This window comes from Citrus clementina, unplaced genomic scaffold, assembly GCF_000493195.1.
Source record: "Citrus clementina cultivar Clemenules unplaced genomic scaffold, Citrus_clementina_v1.0 scaffold_9, whole genome shotgun sequence".
In the NCBI taxonomy this organism is placed as follows: domain Eukaryota; kingdom Viridiplantae; phylum Streptophyta; class Magnoliopsida; order Sapindales; family Rutaceae; genus Citrus; species Citrus x clementina.
In genome coordinates this window covers 14,227,553-14,248,988 of record NW_006261964.1, presented here as the reverse complement: position 1 = coordinate 14,248,988, position 21,436 = coordinate 14,227,553, and the positions used below count along the sequence as shown (strand labels likewise).

At 32.7% G+C, this 21,436-nt stretch overlaps 2 protein-coding genes and 1 pseudogene across 2 annotated transcripts; 1 reads left to right on the top strand and 2 right to left on the bottom strand.

Annotated features, from left to right (window-relative positions):
- Positions 1 to 1,992: 1,992 nt before the first annotated feature.
- LOC18032525 lies at positions 1,993 to 4,607 on the bottom strand. The gene is made up of 2 exons (XM_006420779.1): positions 3,528 to 4,607; positions 1,993 to 2,385 (listed from the first exon to the last, which is right to left on the bottom strand). The coding sequence occupies exons 1-2, from the start codon at positions 4,605 to 4,607 to the stop codon at positions 1,993 to 1,995; spliced, it is 1,473 nt and encodes a 490-aa protein (XP_006420842.1).
- Positions 4,608 to 6,568: 1,961 nt separating this feature from the next.
- Positions 6,569 to 8,915, bottom strand: LOC18033456 (pentatricopeptide repeat-containing protein At5g09450, mitochondrial). Its single transcript, XM_024191237.1, is given in 4 exon segments — positions 6,569 to 7,815; positions 7,818 to 7,905; positions 8,374 to 8,665; positions 8,801 to 8,915. Coding segments are annotated over 4 exon segments (1,224 nt in total). The 5' UTR covers positions 8,836 to 8,915; the 3' UTR covers positions 6,569 to 7,006.
- A 7,298-nt stretch (positions 8,916 to 16,213) lies between these two features.
- Positions 16,214 to 17,651, top strand: LOC18032846 (annotated as a pseudogene).
- Positions 17,652 to 21,436: the final 3,785 nt, after the last annotated feature.

Here is a 21,436-nt window from a genome sequence, read left to right as displayed (position 1 = left end):
AAATACTTAATCCATAGTAAAATAATGGGAAAATAATGATAATTTATACAATTAATCTTTTGGCAATAAATCTAAATAAAAGAAGGCAAAAAGAATTTATTAAATTATATTTATTACTAAGAGTGAATCCGTAACCCTAACTAATTTAATTTTATGCTTTTGCTTAAATTAAGTTGCATATATTTAAATTTTACTTTCATTTTTTTAGATAAAGTAAAATAAACAAATTAAATTTTTTTCTTTGTAGATCAACCTCGGACTCATTGAATTATAATATAACTAAGTACTCTTATACTTGGGAGTAAATTAAACACTTTTGAATCGTATCAATAGTGTTTATGCATGTAGATTTTTTAAGATTGATGACTTTACAGAGCACATTTGTAGAAATTAAAGGTACGCATGCTGTGTAATTCTTGTTACATATTCTGGTCATGCATAATTAGCATGGTTAAAAATCGTATTTTGCATAGTTCATTAACTATTTTATGATCTCATGCATCAAAATAGAATCTAGATTCATCATGAATTAGTTTGACAGTGCTTGTAAAGAGGATTTGACTGGAGTAAATTTGGAGTAATCTAACATGATTGATATGCATTTAAAATAGTTTATTACCATTGCTAAGGAAAATTGTGACATGCCCTTTGCTTGCTTGATAGTTGTCTGCTAAAAGACTACTAGCATTCTATTGATATGGTTTTCAGTTATGTTGCTAACTAAATACTATCAGTATGGTTTTCAAATAATACAAGATCTTGTTGTAGAATATGAAGATGAGGAACAAATTGCAAGTGATGAGCAGAATATTTGATTGAATGTTTGAGAAGTAAGAATGTATTGTCCAACTTCTTGAAGTGTAAGACCAAATGAAGATGAAGAATCATTTTATATTTATGAAGTTGAACGATGGATGAATTACATTTATTTTTTGTTGCATGTACTGGATAATTATTTTGATAATGAAGTTATTATATCCTTTTAGTAATTGTTTCGATTTTATTGCAGTTTGATTATATAATTCATGTACAAAATTGATTAATATAATGGCAAAAATAAAGGAAAAAAATTCTATATTTTCAAGGGACTATCCAATATTTCCAAGGGTCCAAAATATGCTTGGAGTCTGGTTTTTCCAAGGGTTAAGGACTTTTACCGACGGACATATTCCATTGGAAATATCCAATTACCGAGAAAATATGTTCCTATAAGAAGTATTTTTATTCGTTGTTTGAATTGTTTTCCAACGGAAGTGTTTCCTTTCAACCAAGGGATATTTTCCTCGGTAAAAATCCATATTTCCGAGGGACTGTGTTGAAATTATAAAATTAACAATAAGCGTGTTGGAATTATAAAATTAACGACAAGCGTTTTCACAACGAACTCCAACAGATATTTTCCCTTGGTAATAGATATTATTTCCCTCGGTAATACATGGTTTTGTTGTAGTGAACCCAGATTGTACAGATGGTCGCGCCACGCATCCCATGACCGTTCTAACGAACTGAACCACTTAATAATTCACAAGCTTAAGCACGTGAGTTTCTGATGTCAGTTACGAACAAAAAGTAGCTGATGAACGCCGTTTTGAACTCAAGTGATCACGCATCAAACATGTGACCTTTCTCCATTGCTGAAACGGTGCCATTTTAGTCATGATTGTTTGAATTCACAAAACACCCAACACACTTCCAAATTAAAATTTTCATTCTTAATTTATCATTTTATATAATTTATGTTGGACTGAACCAACACTTATTTGATAAAACTAAATTCTTAACAAGTATGAAATTATCCACGCACAGTAAAGAGTTTATATATAGGATCACTTCTAATCATGGATTCAATTTTCACGAAGAAAAGAGATCGATCTGAAGTTTACAATACAATCTAACAGGGACGATATCCCTCTCTATATAACTTCAAAAAAAAAACAAAATAAGCTGCTCATTGTGGGAAAGAAATTAATTAAACATACAATTCAGCCTCAATTAGCACATGCATCCATTAGAACTGGAAGCTGAGCCATTTGACTGTGATTTTTCCAGCTTCATTGTTTTAACCTCATTAAGTACATTTCTGGCCCACTCAGAAAAATAGGTCTCATTGTATCCTATTCTTCCATTCTTGTAAATTGACATGCAGCGACGATCATCTTCAGAGTAAGTACAATTCTCTCCGTTGGGATCGCGCCATGCACCTTGGTGTCTCATCCCTGACCAGCTTGCAATCCAATGGAAAACGTACTGGCCGACGCCGGCGAGCTTCAGCCATCCTTTAGGAAAAAACTCCATTACACTGCTGTTTCTGTCCATTAGGAATATGTTTGTTAACTGGGCGCCGTGGGGAGAAACAAGAATGTCGGTCATGCTCATCAATTTCACCTGTGTATCAATAATCAATTTAGTTAATGTTAATTATTTAAGTTTGTTTGTGAGTGCATACAGTTCTTTGGTTAGTAAGTTCCTATAAAAATTGAAAATTTTCTATCTATGAGTTTGGTTTAAACTATTGATTTACCTAATTGAAAGTAACCGATTAGATTTAGGATGAAATCTATAAATTGATCGGTAATCTAATTTGAATATCTCTATAAGATAGAATTCAATAAAAATTTGAAGGGTAACAACAATAAAATGATTGAGTTAAGTAGCCTCTCATATAAAATTATTAACTCAAAAAATATAGTAATATAGAGAGGACGGATACTTTTTCATTTTATTTTTCAAGTCGAAGATTCAAGTTCTTGTATTTGATAAAAAAATATATATCATTTGTGATTGAAGGCTATAATCACATGCATAACTCCTCGAAAACATTAAAGCGATCAATAAAAAATGAGGAGGAAAAAAGTCTTCGATGGGGTAAGATTGAGGCAACCCAGTCATCTGATTGGTAAACTTATTATCATGTGGCCTGCCTTCCATATATCTCTTGACCTCAATTAAGTGTGATTTAAGGAAATGATTTAATGATATTCGGTTAATTAAAGTTTGTATCAATTACTGCGAAACTTTACAGCGCACATCCTTAAACATAAAGTCTAAAGTGGTAGGGCCAAATAATATCAACTATAAAGGATATTAACTACCCCCCACCCCCTAAAAAAAAAACACTATAACTTCTGCTAGTGCTACCTCCTCTTTTCACTATGCTCTTCACAACATCTTAATTGGATAAATTAATGGTATCAATAAATAGTAAAAAAGCCTCTCTCTTACCCTATTCCATGTCACAACATTATTCTTATCCCGCAACAATATCCGTATATATAGAACAAGAAGGAATTTTTAAGTTATTAAAATAAGAATAAGTTAGATAAGAAAAATATATACTTTAATATACTAGATGATAGAATATATAGTATTAGAGTATCTGTTTTACTTTTTTTTTTATAGTTTATCCCTTACTTTAAAACTTTTCAATAGAGATTCCTTATTAGATAATAACTCTGTAAATCTATACATTGTAACATATTAATGCAATTAAAAGTAAATAAATTTTTAAGATAGAAGAATGCACTAACCTGTTCACAGAAGGTAAGATTGTTGGAATAAGCCACCGTCATCCGGCAGCCATCAATCTTGGCACACTCTTTCTCAAAGATTCCGATGATGGCCGGCTCATTTGTAAAAGACCTCGGCCCCGTCCTCATAAGCAATGTCATTCCAACAGCCTTGTGATTATCATCCTTATTATCAAGACTCACATTACAATACATTCTAGCCTTACATCTCATCAAATCATATACTTCCATTCTCCTCTCTCTCGACATCCCACCTTCATTATGTCTCATTACAACAGCCTTTTCGAAGCAAACCGGATCACCACCATCTTCATCTTTGATCCCATCAAATCTCTCAATCACTGGCTCCCCATCAAATGTTGCATGCATTAGGGTTTGTAGCCACGGCCCCATCCCCAGCCTGAGCTCACCCCAATGGTACAAAATCCACCTGGTGGGCAACTCACAATTGTTTTTTTGATGCCATGCAACAAAGGGTACCATTGCTGACAATCCATGCCAAATATTTTCATAACTGTAATGATTATACGACACAAATGTTAAGCCCTTCATTAGAGTGGCGTTGTAAGGCAGAGCTTTGGGCCATGCTAAGGCGTAGTAATTCCAGGAGCCGTCATGATTGTCACGTCCTTTGATACACAGTAATCTATTTTGTGACGATTTTGATGGAAATTGTTGATACTGCACTTCACCTTCTTGATGACAATCATACAAAGAGCTTATGAACCATGTGTGACCCACAAGGGCTTTGTCCGAATAACGCAAGTCTTTGAGCGGGAGAAAGGTAACCGAAATTCTAAGCTTTTCGGTTATAGGATCAAGGTCTTGCGTGCAGTTATTTTTGAGTTTCTGCCATTGCTGGTAAATGAAAGGCCATGAAGCTGGTGAAGGGTAACAAGAAGAAGGAGATTGTGAAATGTGAAGGAATCGGATTTGAAAGACAACGAAGAGGGTAACAAAAATGGCTAAAATGAGCAATGAGAGTTTTGGTGAGTAGCATGAGAATGATGATGAAACGTTGCGGTTGAGGGGTTTTTCTGAGGATGCGGCTCTGTCAATTTGTGGATGTGGTTTAGTCATGGCGGAGAGAAATAGGAAATGAGAAAAGAATTTGTAGCTGGAGTTGTGAAAAAGCAGCTTATGGGTCAAGTGCTTCTCGAGTCAGCTTCCTGGATTCATCGCTCTCACTGATACTCAATTCCTTGATCAAAACAATAATAAATTTTTCATAAGTCATCAATTTAAAAATTAAGGAGAGGAAGAAGAGCAAGAAAAAAGAATGGAGTAAGGATTGTTTTTGTTGCTTGCCAGCTTTTACAGGATTCTACAGATGTGCATCACTTGCCAATGTTTCATCAATGGATTTATTTATTTATTTAGACTTACCTTAGTGACCTCCAGATTTTATGGCAGGAAGCACGAGACTTTTTTCTAAAGTAATTACGACCGTTTAATTTAAGGTGAAATGGAACAATACTTGTGCCTGTTAGTACACAGGATTCTTCACTATTCCATGCTCATATTCACATGAAAACAAAATTAATTAATGAGATAGCTTTAGGGCCTTGGTCAGGATTTGGATTCACCACTGACATATTCTTTAGTATTGCTTCAATGCGCACTTACGATAAAAAATCTTTTAAAAATTATAACACAAATCATAGTGGTACGTAATTAATTTTTTGTGAAGTATTTGTTTAGTATAATTTATCTATAAGGTATAAATATTTTTTTTAAATTTTTTTGTTATTGTTATTTTTTTTTTAATGAAGCTTTTGAAAGATTAAATAAATTATTTTATCTCTACTAACAAAAACTCAAATTTTGAACTTTTGAAAGTAAGTTTGAAAAGTTTTTTGAAAGTGTTAAAATATCTAAAATATTCTTTACTTATTTAACGATCTTATTTTATTTATTTCATAATATAACTTTAAAAAAAACTTATTTATTAAAATATTTTATAATTTCTAATAAAAACTCTCATTGACAACCAACAACTAACTTTTTTATAAAAGATCTACCTAAATAAGTTCTATTTAAAAAACTATCAAAAGTTCTACTTAAATAAATTTTATTTAAAAAATTATACTAAACGGAGTCTAAGTAGTTTTGTACTACTTTCGGTCCAAATTAACTTTTGAACCTTGAACTTGTTTCTTTTTCAATTTCAAGTTGGTAAAAATTTAATCATTTGTAGTTCTTAGCAGAGATAATGTATACAAATCAGAGAATTTTTTTTCTTTGGTAACTCCAGTTATAATCCAACTTGAGGATTTAAAAATATTTGAGATCAATATGATTGCGTAAAGGTGCACAAAGAGAAACTAAACCTGAAGTTACTTACGACTACTGATACAACCAAGTCAACTCTTAATCTAAATTCTACGTTATGCTTTGGAACTCATTCGATTACTTTTCAAGCGTAAGCAAAATGTATGCTCATGATCCAAATCCCAAGACATTTCTCTTAGAGAATTTGAGTGAAGGAAATAATCTCCTTCGAGCATTGATGGTATTATCATGCAATTACTTCAATGAAATTACGTACATCTCTAGTGCTTAACTTTAATTTCATGATAGCTATGACTTTAAAACTATAGTATCACAATCCTAGACGAAGGGTACGGGACAACTGCACTGCCACAGTGCAGCTGCTCCACCTCCTTAAAATACAGGGGGTGGAACAGTTACCCCAAATGGACCCCAAGCCTTTTATTCAGATTTGCATTTGCAATTGAGTAATTAAATCTGAAAATCATCAAGAAACAACTTATATGAGAATTGAGTAATTAAAGCTGCACTCACATTTGCATTCACCATTCTCATTAGAATTTCCCTGCTAAACTGGCAAATATATAGATTCCAAATTGGCAAATGTAAACGTGATAGAGAAAAATGGAAAAGGAAGCTGTAGATGAAACTATGGAAAACAATATTCACTTCATGGAAAATCAATCAAGTCACTAAACAAGGACCATTAACATAAGCAAGTAATTTCATTAAACAAAAGCTTAAGACATAAGCCAAAAAAAAAACCAAGACGAGCTAGAAGCAAAAAGTTGGGGGTGGAAGAGGTATCATTTGATCATAACAGGGTTATACACTGAAAAATATCCACGGAGGTGAATCTGGTAACCGAGAGGAAGCATTTGTTTAAATATTATGATCTAAATCGTTTAAATTCCTCTCCTCAAAAACATTCTATTTCATGCGGTATTAGTTATAGAAGTTGTGAAATATCAGTTACATAAGCATTAAGAAAGCCTGGAGCTCTGCTCATATAGTAAATGGGAATTATAAGGAAAGAACAATACTTATAGGAGCCATGAAATCCACTTTCATGAAAAATATGCAGAACATGCAGTAATCAGGCATGCTGAAAGTTTGCAGCAACTGTGAAGATCTTATTTTTCTTCAAAATATCCAGCCATCATGATGGTACTCTGGAATGCATTGTTCTGGTGATGATACACTAAACTCTATCCTGATGCATTTGTAGGGGCACAGTTTTTCTGCAGCAGAAGCATATGAAATTCATTGGCCTTTTCAGTCAATCCAACATCTGAAAATGCACCCAAAAGCCTATTACAGGCGGAGATATCAAAGTCTGAAGTGGCAGATTGTTTCCATTGATCAATAATTTCTCCCACTTCTTTCAAATGTCCAAGCATCAGATAAGATGAAAGAATGCAGATGTAGTTTCTGCTCGTCATCTTTTGTTTAGTCATCCTTAAGGATTTCCATATCTGATCAATTTTATCTTTGTTTCCCAAACCAGCATACAAAATGATAAGGAAGTCATAGGTTATCCATTGTCTTTGTGTTATACTCTTCTCTGCTTCCACCAGAGTGCTGGACTCTGCATTCACAAGATGACTGGCAGTTATATATATGTTGACGAGATTGACGTACTTCACCCAATCATCACTGCCACCAGAGTCACAGCTCATTTCATCCAAAATTTTTTTAACTTGATCGATGCTGAGTGTTGCAGCGCGTGAACTAATCCATAGATTATATGTGAAAATATCTGGCACAACGTTCTTCCGCTTTAGCTCTTCAACAACTAAGGCTACCTTTTCCACTTGTCCAACTGACATGTACAAAGTCATCATCTCATTATACATAAGGGCATTGAAGGACAGGTTTGACTGCTTTACTCTTTCAAAAAGCTCTTCGGCCTTCTCGGTCCATTTCGCCCCAGCATACAAGTGGAGGAGAGCAGTGTATGTTTCACTAGTTTTTGCCGAGAGAGGAAGCCCTTCAAAGTAGCGCTCACCCGAATGATACCAAATACTTTGTCATCCAAGTCAATACGGGTAGCATAGTCAGAGTCTGATAACACAAACTCTTTATGAGTAACCATCCATTCAGATATCTGCGACCTTGTATCAGTTACACAACCGAATTGTTTACAAATTCAAAGGATATGAAAGCAACAAGAGCAAGCAAAGGCTAAGCATTTTTACAAGCGAGATAAATGTGAACTCATTTTCTACAAAATATAATTAAATAAAACTAGGGAACTCAGCATTTGAGCATTTGAGTCTTAACTTGAGTTCAACTAACGCGGTAGTATATCAGTAACTACACTGACTCTCAACTTGAACCCCAACTATGTGGCAGTTTATCGGTAAGTTCATTAAACATTAATAACTAACCTAGTGGGCAGTAAGCTGCTACATCACATCAGTTTCAAAGGCCGAATACTTAGAATTACTCAATGAATTTCAAGGTACAAATTTTACTAGTAACCAAGATCCAATCAGATTCAAATCCTGTTTAAACTATTTCTAAGCTTAAAGAACCATAAAATACGAAAAAGAAAATGAAAAGACAATCAAACCTCGAGGGCATGCTTGTAACGCTGAGACTTTCTGAGTTCTTTCAAGATGTGTCGAAGCTCAGAAACGGTAGCTTGGTTCCCTTCGCTGACCCACCTCTGAATAACGTTAGTTGCGCTACGTTTTGGCAGACTAATTCTGAAGATTCTGGATTTGAGATCATCCTTTCCATCCGAATTCGAAGTCTCTTCGTCGAGGCATTCGTTTTGCGAAGATCCAGAAGAGAGAAATCTTGAATAAAAGAAACACTCGTAATCGGAATTAGGGCGGTTCTTGATTTTTGTGTTGCTTGCTCTGCCATGTTTAAGTGTTTGACAAAAAGAAAGAAAGAAATATAGTCAAATAGTGACTGTTTAGACATGAAAGATACTAAAATCAGCTCAATATAGCTTAAAAATGGGAAACATAAGGAGAGTCGAATGTTCTTACCGTCTTAGACCGAGGAAAAATGAGCGAGCAGCCATTTCTAATTCTACAGTTGTGTTAACTGGGGCGACTCATTGAGTCACTGCAGACATTCTAATCTGTTTGTTCACAGAACGCGGCGTTTGGTTCCGATTTACAATTTTTTTAAAAAATAAAAATTCTGCTTCGATTTTCAATTATTTTTTTAATAATAGTTGTGGGAGAGGAAAAGAGGGGAGAGAAAATAAGCAATCACATTTATTCTCAAAAAAATATCACCATAATTTTGCCATATGCCAAGTCATTATTAGACAGATTCACCATCTCCGTCGGTCTCACATACATTTTTCTCCCACACTCACTCAACTTTTTTTTAAATTTTTTGTCAAATTTTATAGTAGGATTAGGCATTTTAAGTTTCGGTTTGAATTGCAACCTATTCGGTTTTGTGAGTTTAATCTAAATGAATTTAAAAATTAATTATATTTATTTCGGTTGGAGTTCGAATTATAATTTCGTGTTAGGATTTGGTTTGGGTTGTAATTTAATATTTATTCTATAACCCACATTCAATTAAATTGAATTTCTATTACCAATGTAAATTATCTTATGTTTTAAAATTATAAAACGTATCATCAAAATTGAATTGAATTTGTTATTCTACTTCAAATTTGATTTGATGACATAGTTACAATCGAATTGAAGTACAACATGCTTGTGTTAAGTGTTTGAATGAAACAAAATTAAAATTTATACTTTAGAAATAATGGATGATTTTATTTGCAAGATGCAATAAACCTTTTGAGAAAAAAATAAAAATAAAAATAAAATCATTGAGGTCTCTAAAACATTTTGCCAAGTGCATGACCAAAGTTGAAATCTGCGCAATCTCAAAATTAGAAAGATCATGATTTTTTATTTTATATGAAACGCCCATGCTTTTACCAAGGCGGCCCATGGTACTCGTGGGCTCGTCATCATTCCATGAGCTGCACTCAAAAACAATAGACAACGTGTAACATGATCAAGCTTAGCATGCGTGGGCTTTAATCAACTTCACTGACGTATAAAAGCTCCACCGGTTCGAACAGTATTAAGGATATAAGTTAGAGTAAATAAGAGCTGATGTTTAGTGGATAAAGTTTTTTTTTATCGTGGTAATTGAAAACAGTGACTTTTCAAGTTATTAACCCTTTGTCCGGAAAACAATTCATAATAATTTTAAAAAATTCCCAACTTTCTTCATAGTTCTGGAGTAACCCCCATATAAAATAAAAGAGTACTGATATTTGAACATTATCAAAATAAAAGATAAAATATTTTCATGTTATAGTACTACTGTAACACACAAAATGACAATACTATCCATACTACCAATTGCTTTCTTTAAAAAACACATTGGCAACCAACTAACGAGAGCGTACTCTTAACATGCCTATACAATCTTAATCATTAAGGTACTATAACTCCTTTAAACCACACATACATTGCCTTAATCCCTAAGGTAGGTAAGCCTAGAAAAGTCACATAGATAGTTTAGACCAATTAGTTTTTGTAATGTGATTTATAGAATTGTTACTAAAACCATTACAAATGGATTGAAACCTATTCTTTCTCAAATCAACTTTTCTACATGAGTACATTCATACCCAATAAACTTATTGCTAACAATATTATTATTGGCTATGAATGCCTTCAAAAGATTAGGCACAGCAAGGGGAAGAGAAATGGGAAAGTAACTTTGAAACTAGACATAAGCAAAGCCTATTACGATGTTCAATGGGGCTTTTTGAAAGAAACAATAAGGAGATTAGGATTTTCAAATTGGTGTATAAAATTAATCTTGAGCTGTATCACCACTTATTAATTTTCTGTGCTCATTCATGTAACTTCAAAAGGGTTAAGAGGGGACTACGATAGGGCTGCCAATGATCTCATTATGTATTGATCATGTGTACAAAAGCTTTTTCTAATTTGTTGATGCGGACAGAAAGATGAGCTAATCCAAGGTTTAAAGTTTAGTACACATGTAACCATATCTCATTTACTAATTGTTGATGACAATTTTGTTGGAGAAAATCAGTTTTTTAAATTTTCTATGAAACCTTTTAAGATCGCTCTCATAAAATATATAAGAATTTGTAATCTAGAAATCGTACTTTGAAAATTCAACTTGGCTTTTTCCGCTAAAGTGATTTAGACTCCCAAATCATGATTCGTCACCACCACTTATGTTAGATCACGATCCGCCACCAAATAATCTTCCAGGCTATGACTCAGGTTTGATCGGCACTTGTCATGTAGGCACCTTTACCACCACTAAAGCAACTAGCACGAGAAAAATTTTCTCTCAAAATTAAAGAGAAAAATATTTTTCTCTGATTTGTATAATGTGGCCTCCCTTTTTTTAAGAGAAAATAAACCTTTTTATATCTCTATTTAGTGGACACCCTAGGCTCCATATTTATTTATTTATTAATTCCATTAAATCCCTTTTGATTTAAATTAAAAAATCATTAAAATAAAAGTCATGTTACTTGTTCTTGTGTTATAGGGGTCCATCTTGTAAAATAACACAAGGCCCACTACACTCAAGCATATTAAAGGAGTCTCCCACTAAATAATATATTTAGGCTTTTGACCCAAATAGCTAGTTATCTTGCTTATTAATCCAGTCAATTAAATGAGCTAACTTGGAGATCATTTGGGAACATACAATAGTGGTTACAATAATTAAGCCTGTAATTAAACTAGCCCAATTATTTAATTCCAAATCTACTCCACTAAAAGATTGGAACTGACCTCCATAATTGTATGCTCGAATAATAATTCGTCCTAAGCCACATTGATTTCTTTACTGTATAATCATTTGTACCACATCGTTAATTAAATCGATATCTTAACGGAATCAATTTAATAACATCTTATTCCTTGATCCTTACTAGTTTTCTCTAATTATCATTTTCAACATACTAAATATGTTGACACACTCTGGCCAGAGAATTTTATGATCAAGTGCCGAAAACCCATCAAGAGGTATGTTGTACAAATTCTATATTGCTAATCGATAACTCCAATACTCATAATTGCTCCCATCAAGATACCGGGTAATCTTGATTACAAGTGTGTGTCGTGCCCATTGGTAATTCAAATGGAATAATAATTACAATCATAAAATTATAATTGACTCAAAATTAAGATTATAGTAAAATCAATGCCTTGTCTATGAGATTTAATAAGTCTGACAGTCATTTCAAGGTTAATTAAATCTCATATGTGATCCAGCTCAATGTATTCAAACTACATCAGTAAATTCATACATGATTAAGACAAATCATTCAATGAATTTACTACAGTCTAAACATAAATAGAGCGTCCAACTCTATTTATCAACTGCGAACTAAATTTATTTAATCATAAGATAACTTGTATTTATGTCTTCTGTGAATCCATATGATGATCACACAAATATATATAATATGATTAAACAGACATTTTTCAATATATATTTATGCAATTAAAATATCTCAAATATTTTATTAATCAAAAAATAAATTAATATGTTTTAAAAGAGCATATAATCCCAACAATCTCCCAATAGCTTTTAAAGCTTATCTAGCATATTGCACATGCTCTAGGGCTCTAAGTGCAGGCTATAAAGGTTTCCCACTAATGGCCATTGTAATAAGATCTGCCATATAACATCTAATGTCATTTGGGGTACTGTCATATAACATTTCTACACTATTCCCTTATAAGATGATACTTCCTCTCAATATGTTTTGTTTCTTGTGGTTTCTTGGTTCCTTAGATTGAGCTATCGCACCACCATTATCACAAAATAATTTAAGGGTGCGGTTACAACAAGTACCACCTCAAGATTTTATAGGAACTTGTGGAGCCATACAACTTCTTTTGCAGCTTTAGATGCAACCACATATTCAGCTTCCGTTGTGGAGTCTGTGATACAAGATTGTTTCACAGTCCTCCAACTAATAGCTCCACTTCTTAATGTAAACACATAGCCAGAAGTTGATTTTCTAGAATCCTTATATCACATCAAGTCAGAATTAGTATAACCCACTGGAATGAGTTCATCACCAAAGTACACAAGCATTTAATTTTTAGTTCTTTTCAGATGCTTCATTATATGCTTGACTGCAATCTAGTTTTCAAGTCTAGGATTTGATATATACTCACCATCCATACTGCAAAACAGATGTCTGGCCTAGTGTAAAGCATGACGTACATGAGACTTCTCACTGCTTCTGCATATGGAACTCGTCTCATTCTTTCTATCTCTTAAGATGTTTTCTTATCTACAATCTATGAAAAACTAACATATTAATACCTTAACTCTTTCTAAGTCTTCAATTAAATATTAATATTATATTATTTAGCTAAATAACAAAAGTAAAGAAGAATCTAAGTTTCAATTGCAAAAACGTATATTAAATTAGAGTCGAACTGGCTATCTCAAATAAAATACAAGAATACATCTTTGCATTTAAAAAAAGTATTTAAACTATTTTGTCATTTTCAATAACTTTATTTTAAATAAAACAAAAGAAATTAAAGAACCAAAATTTTTTATTTTCAAGTGTTGATGACATAAAAATTCTCATTACTGTGACACGATGACTTGCGCTGTGCTGCCTAGCAATTGTCACTACCCAACAAATTGTTTTATCTCTTTATTTAAATGATTTTTCCATTTTGGATGCAATTTGCAAAAATGTCTCTCAAAGTGTCATCATAATATTAATCTAATCACAGAAAAATCGTTGTCTGTTTAGTAGATGAGGCAAACAAATGGCACAAATACATGAAAATTTTTCTTATATTAATTTGGGTTAACTTCGATTCGTCCCCTCGCAATAACAATCTTTCATTTACCCTCAAAAGTATGAAAATCTCAATTCACCCTAATTGTTTTTAGAAGATAAACACAAACGGGGTACATTGATGAAACTTTTAATTGTATTCTTAGCAATAAATGAATGTAAGTTGAAGATTGTTAGGCGGTACATTAAAGTTTAACTTTAAATTAAATCAGACAGCCAAGTAATATAAGATTTCGATAAAATGAGGGTTTGTTTTTCTTTCTTCGGATGCAATAACCACCCCTAAGAGTAAATAGGCTTAAAATTTAAATGATACAAACATTACAAACGTAGTTATTATTACTATTATTATTATTTAAACAAATTGCTTTCCCGAAGATTAATTCAACGATATGTATACAACAAATCCACAGAAGATACAAACACAAAAAACATATGACATGACATTATACGCACAAAATGGATTAATTTCTTCTCTTATTAAAACACGGTCTCGATTTCACTACAATTGATCGGTATTGCTTAAAGCATTCATACAAGATAAAAGAAATAATTGTTTAGCAAAATCAGTGGCATCCCCCCTCAGGGCAGGGGTAGTGATAGTCTACAAGAATTTTATTAAACCTCTCGATCAAACACTCTTCACTTGTGAGTCCTGAGCAATCAACAATTTCAGGTGATGCTGCGGGATTAATAGAAAATAAAGCATCTGAGTCAGATCCTTGGCCAGTACTATTGGCTGAAATAAACATGTTTTTAGTGTTTGCCACTACAAGCAAAGCCAAAATGATGAAAGTAAGACTCTTAGACATTTTTTGATTTCTTAAGAGAATTGAAAGAGATGTGTAAGAATTAGAAAGGCATGAGCCTCTATTTATCTGAATGAATATTGAAAAACGAGCTCCAATGGCTTTAATGGAATTGAAAGATTTCATAAATAAGTATTAAATAAATTACGCTTCATTTGTTTGCTTTAACTACTGATTTTAACATCTTGTTCCATTATGAAGGTAATTTCAATTTACATTTAATTAAGTTTATTTTTTTAGCGTTATTTTTTGTTTAGTTTACTTTTAGAATTCTTTTGTTTTTAGCCATGTCTTTGAATGAAATTAACCACATTCTATATTTTAAGCAAGCCATTCTTTTTTGTTAATAAAAAACCTGGAGTAATTAATCGTCCCTTTTTATGCGTACCAGTGAAGCCCCTCATACACATTTGTTGGCTAGCTCAATACAAAAAAATGTCAAAATTTATTCCCACTTCCCCTTTGTAGTTAAGCAGGCTTTGGATATTCATTTATCACAACACTTCGAAAACATTTTGAAATGAATTTCGAATCATCAATCTTTTCTACCTTTAAAAGTGCGTCATCTTTTCTCCTACTTTTAATTTCTAGTCTTGTTTTTAAAGCTGCTGCCATGTTTTAAGCAGTTGTTTTGTTGCTCATCACTAGCCCGGTGGCGGCAGCCGGCAGCAGCAATACAATCAGAGAGACTTGGGCAAAAAGTATTTGTCCTTTATGACATTACAAAGTCAAATAGTCTTGGCAGCATAGCCTCACTTCTTCGGTGAACTTCCAACTGGTGTTGGATCTCCATCACTCGAAGTCTAGGTTCGAAAGACTTTATTTGAGAGAGGAGAGCAAAAACTTTACTTGGATTCTGGTGTGTTTTTTAAATGAAATTGGTGAAGGGCATTTTCGTCCAGAAAATGAAACACTAACTCTCGAATTTTATCTTGTGAATTTAATTTCCAAATAAAATTTGCAACTTTTATTCACTTTTAACAACCTTTTAACTGTATTTTGTTACGTGCCTTTTATGTGGAGTTTTCTATTTGCTGCAGCTTCTCTATTCAATCCATATCGTTGCATTGAAACCCCTACTTCTCCAAAAAAAATTTATTCATTGTTTCAAGTCTTTTTGGTCACCCAATTTGAGAATTTTTTTCCTCTTTCTATTATGCTCCCTATATAATAAGAGTGCATAATTCGAAACCTGTATTTTTTTAATTCATAACATCTCAAGAGCATTACAGGAGAAAGAAAAAATCAGAAAAGTCGAAAACAGAGAACATTGGTTAAGATTCCTTGTACCAATCCATCGAGCATGTTATTCTAAGTGACAGCCAAATCCAAGTCTTGAATTTGTAGAATTCGACATCATTATGTCCATATTTTTTTATCATTACATTATTAATCGTCACTACAAGAAAACAGACAATAAATGACAGACAATTTGTGACAGATTCTAGGCATGTCATAGAATTATGATGGACTCATGATAGAATTTTAAATCTATCATAAATTAATGATGGTCTTGTGATAGAAAAATTTTATATCATTAATTTATGATGATTTTATGATAAAATTATCATATATCATGAACTTATGATAGAATCGTGATAGAAATTTAATCTATCAAGAAATTGTGATAAAAAAATGACTTTGACCATATTTGACCCAAATTTAATGTATTATTTTATTTAAAAATGTGCATTTTAATAATTAAAAAAAGTTGAAAACGCTAACAAAACTATACCGTTTTGGGTACTCTAAACTTTCTTTTGTTTTTTCCTGTGTTGAGCATTTACACACTTAGAAATCAAAATCCCTAAACGCTACTTCTTTTGCTCCTTCTCGCCATTCACAAACCCTCTGTCTGAAACCCGCATACTTGTCGTCCTTCTTCTATTCACAATTGCCATTGCTGTCATACTTAATTTCTTCTTGTTTAGTTTCACTGTGGCCCCTAATACCATCTGTCTCCTTCACTTTGTTTCAATTTTTCCTAATTAAACCATTACCTCTTCATTTTGAAACCGCGTCACTATTGCTCGCTGGTCCCCCAATCATTACCAGTTCCTGGAATGGACATCAACTCCTCCCTCCTCCCTACCACCACTACCGTTCGTTCCTCCTCCTCCTCTGATGGTTGCGCTAATATTCTTGGCCGAAGTAACTCCCCTTCCTTCTCTTATTTCAAAGATTGGAAGTTTGATTGCGAGCCGATCTAAAACCCAAGGTGAGCCCTTTTCTTGTCATTTGCGTTTGGTTTGATTCATACTGTTTATGGATTTTGAAGATTATATCTTTGATGGGTTTCTTTTTTGCTTGTGTATTTATTTATATAGTAGACACATTATTGTGTTTTTGTTTTTTTTTTTCTTTTTGTTTTTCTTTGCCTAGTATCAGTCCTGAATTAGTGGGTTTGAATATTTAAAGTTGTGTTTTTTTTCTCTCTTTTGTTTTGGTTGAAGAAATTTGATATGTTTCACTTTTTGTGATTAACTTAAGTTTCTTCTATTAGCTTTATTTACTCCATAATTTCTGTGATGGCCAAGTGTGATCCTCGCCATGGCAAGTACATGGCTTGCTGCCTTATGTACAGAGGTTATGTAGTTCCCAAGGATGTGAATGCTGCTATTGCAACCATCAAGACCAAGCGTACCATTCAATTTGTTGACTGGTGCCCAACTGGATTCAATTTGTTGACTGGTGCCCAACTGGATTCAAGTGTGGTATCAATTACCAGCCTCCAACTGTTGTTCCAGGTGGTGATCTTGCGAAGGTGCAAAGGGCTGTGTGCATGATCTCGAACTCAACCAGTGCTGCTGAGGTGTTTTCTCGCATTGACCACAAATTTGATCTGATGTATGCTAAGAGGGCATTTGTGAACTGGTATGTTGGTGAGGGGATGGAGGAAGGTGAGTTCTTTGAAGCCCGTGAGGATCTTGCTGCTTTGGAGAAGGATTACGAGGAGGTTGGTGCTGAGTCTGGTGAAGGTGAAGACGGTGATGAGGGAGATGAGTACTGAGATGATCTGTGTTTCTAATTCTAGCTTGTGTTCTTTTCATTGCTTATGTGTTCTAGTGGTTGGATTCTAGTCGCACTGGTTCATATTCTGCTGCTGTTACTTTTCTGGGTGAAAAAGCTATGTGGCTGTATGTTGTTTCCATTGTATCCATCTTTATTATATCAACGTGGCCTGTTGGAGAAAAAAAAAAGCATTTCCAATTGAATTTTCCATTTTACTTTCACTATTTTATTTTATTTTTGCTCTTTATAACGAGTGAAGGTACAAGTGAAGGAAGTGATGCTAACTCACCAAATGTAAGTGCATTTTTTTTTTCTGTTTGTTTATTATTATTCATTTATTTTCAGTTTTTGCGGATCATTTCTGTATTTTCTTGATTTTGTCAAGATAAGATCTTGCTGTTTACAACTATCTTTTGTTAAAAATCCATTCCATGAATTTATGGCTCTTTAAATTATTTTTTGAGCTTGCTGTTGACATTAAAGCATTTAAGCTTAACCTTTAAGTTTTTCTAATTCATGCTTGATATTTTTACTATTGTCCTCTGCTTAAGTCATAGAGAAATGGTTGCTAGTCAAGTTTAAAGAGTTTCTTTCTTCTAACAAGGAAAGTTGAAGAGGTGTTTTGGTGAATGGTAAAATAGTACCCCACTAGATAGATTCTTTTGTACGAAAGCTAATTTCATTCCTGCCACTGTGTTACTGTAGTGGATAAGCCCTGAAGCTAATGCTAATTTGCAATGTAGTCACATATTGCACTCTTCAGGCTAGTGCAGCTGAACACAGACTGACGATTTTGACTGTCTGTTTATAATTTACATTTTTGTGGTTACTAGATATGCAGTATTTACTCACTTAGATTTCAAAAGTGAAAGTATAATGCAAGATCTTAATGATAGGATCCCCTCCCTATTTCTGTCCGGAGGCAAGAAGCTGAATATAATTAACTTCTAGGGAACATGAGCGTTGTGATATTAATTCAATTCATTGTTTTTGGACACAAGGGGTCTGAAAATTTACTTAATGTTTTCTTGTTTGAAACATCTATGGAAGCAAGTTTTTTAGTGTACTCATATAAATAGATAAAAATCTGAAAACAAGAAAGGTTGTTTTTGGTTTTCACTTGGAATGTTTTTTAATGCATTTATGCTATTTATCAATTTATTAGCAGCTTTTGCATATAATCTCAAATGTGCTTTCAGATATTATCAAAACCCAGGATATTAAATGATTGTTAACAAAACCCAAATTTTTAACTTGTATCGTGGTTCTAAGCACTGATTTTTGTTTTGTGAACTGAACACGCCCTTATAGATATGCATTGGTGTCATACTATCTGAGACATTCTAAGATTTCAAAGCAAAGATTGTAGATTTAAACCTTTCAAATCAGGCCCCTGATATGGCAGTTCGTCTTCATTCTTCTCGAGTTTTGGGAACCTTTGTTTATCACACTCCAGAGTAATGCTTCTGAAAATCTTCTTTCCTATTTATTCATTTTCTCTGTTCTTGATTCATTATTTCCTTGTTTGATGATTGGTTTGTTCAGTGCTTCTAACTGTCAAAGATAATGCAATTACTACTGACAAATTTCTATATACCATATGACCTTGATTGATCCGAAACTTGTGACTTTGACTTTTATCCTATCCAAAATGACACCAAGTAAATGTAAAACAGCAAATTTTAAGAATGGATAATGTTCTGTTGAACTAGAATGGTTTTTAAGAATGGGTAATGTCTATTAAACTAGAATGGTTTTTAGGAATGAGTTGTGTTATATTGAACTGGACTGCTCTGTCAGAGATGGTTTATAACGAAATAAAATATATTGATGTTTCTGAGCTTTCTAATCTCTTTATAATGGTTGTTAAAGATTGTAGTGTAGATGTTATGCATTTGATAATGTTATGCATTTGATAACATTGGGTATTTTGATTGATTTTGTATAGATTTATTTGCTGGTTTGGTTTGGAATGTTGCTGGGTATGTGGCTGGAATTAGAGTGCTACTGGAAGATGGTGGGTTGCTGGGTATGGGTTGGAGTGTTGCTGAGTGTCTGCATTGGAGTGTGGCTTTTGGAGTATTCCCACAGGAAGAGGGCATTACTGCTGGAAGTCAAGCTTAAAGTCTTGCTATTGGAATATTTCCATTAATCTTTAGAAGTTTTGTTAGGTAACTTGGCCTGGTTTATGGGGTTATAACTTAACTATGTTGTTTTATATTTGGGATTTTTTTTTTAATTTAAGATGTTTTATTATGTATTCATGGTGATTACATTGGATACTATATGTATCTCTTTTGAATGGATTTTAATTAATATTATTTGTTTTTAGTTTTTGTTCCCATGTTCATTTTATTAATTAATTAAATCTGTAAACAGGAATTAATTAATAAATTATAATTATAATATAATTTTTTTTAAAAATATCTAACTCTATGATGGAAAATAGCTATTATAAAGCCTGTCACAAACATTTTCCGCCAAAATTTTATATATATATTAACAAATGATAATTGAAAAAAAGGTGCGAAATTTAAATAAATTTTAATTTTAATTAAATTATTTTTTACATTGAAATATTATGTGATAGATATATGACCATGAAATACTATCATAAATTCATGATGGAAAAATATTCTGTCATAAATTAATGACGATGACATAGATGACGGATGAACTGTCTGTCATGCACCTCCTTTTATGACAGTTATTTTCCGTCATCATGACAGACAGTTCATCCGTCATCTATTACTTGTTTTCTTGTAGTGCGTAATTCTCATTGTTGCTTCCACTATTTTATTACAAAAAAAATCCTTATCTACAATCTATGAAAAACAAACATATTAATACATTAACTCTTTTTAAGTCATCAATTAAATATAAATATTATATTATTTAGCTAAATAACAAAAGTAAAGACGAATCTAAGTTTCTATTGCAAAAACATATATTAAATTAAAGTCAAAATGGCTATCTCAAATAAAATACAAGAATACGTCTTTGCATTTAAAAAAATTATTTAAACTATTTTGTAATTTCCAATAACTTTATTTTAAATCAAACCAAAGAAATTAAAGAACCAAAATTTTTTTATTGTCAGGTGTTGATGAAATAAAAATTCTCATTACTGTGACACGATGACTTGCACTGTGCTGCCTAGCAATTGTAACTACCCAACAAATTATTTTATCTCTTTATTTAAATGATTTTTCCATTTTGGATGCAATTTGCAAAAAGGTCTCTCAAAGTGTCATCATAATATTAATCTAATCACAGAAAAATGGTGGTATGTTTAGTAGATGAGGCAAACAAATGGCACAAATATATGAAAAAATTTCTTATACTAATTTGGGTTAACTTTGATTCATCCCCTCGCAATAACAATCTTTCATTTACCCTCAAAAGTATGAAAATCTCAATTCGCCCTAATTTTTTTTAGAAGATAAGCATAAATGGGGGTACATTGATGAAACTTTTAATTGTATTCTTAGCAATAAATGAATGTAAGTTGAAGATTGTTAGGCGGTACATTAAAGTTTAACTTTAAATTAAATTAGATAGCTAAGTAATATAAGATTTCGATAAAATGAGGGTTTATTTTTCTTTCTTCGGATGCAATAACTGCCCCTAAGATATTCCCACTTCCCCTTTGTAGTTAAGCAGGCTTTGGATATTCATTGATCACAACACTTCGAAAACATTTTGAAAATAAATTTCGAATCATCATTCTTTTCTACCTTTAAAAGTGCATCATCTTTTCTCCTACATTTAATTTCAAGCATTGTTTTTAAAGCCGATGCCATGTTTTAAGCAGTTGTTTTGTGGCTCATCACTAGCCCGGTGGCGGCAGCCAACAGCAGCAATACAATCAGAGAGACTTAGGCAAAAAGTATCTGTCCTTTATGACATTACAAAGTCAAATAGTCTTGGCAGCATAGCCTCACTTCTTCGGTGAACTTCCAACTGGTGTTGGATCTCCATCACTCGAAGTCTAG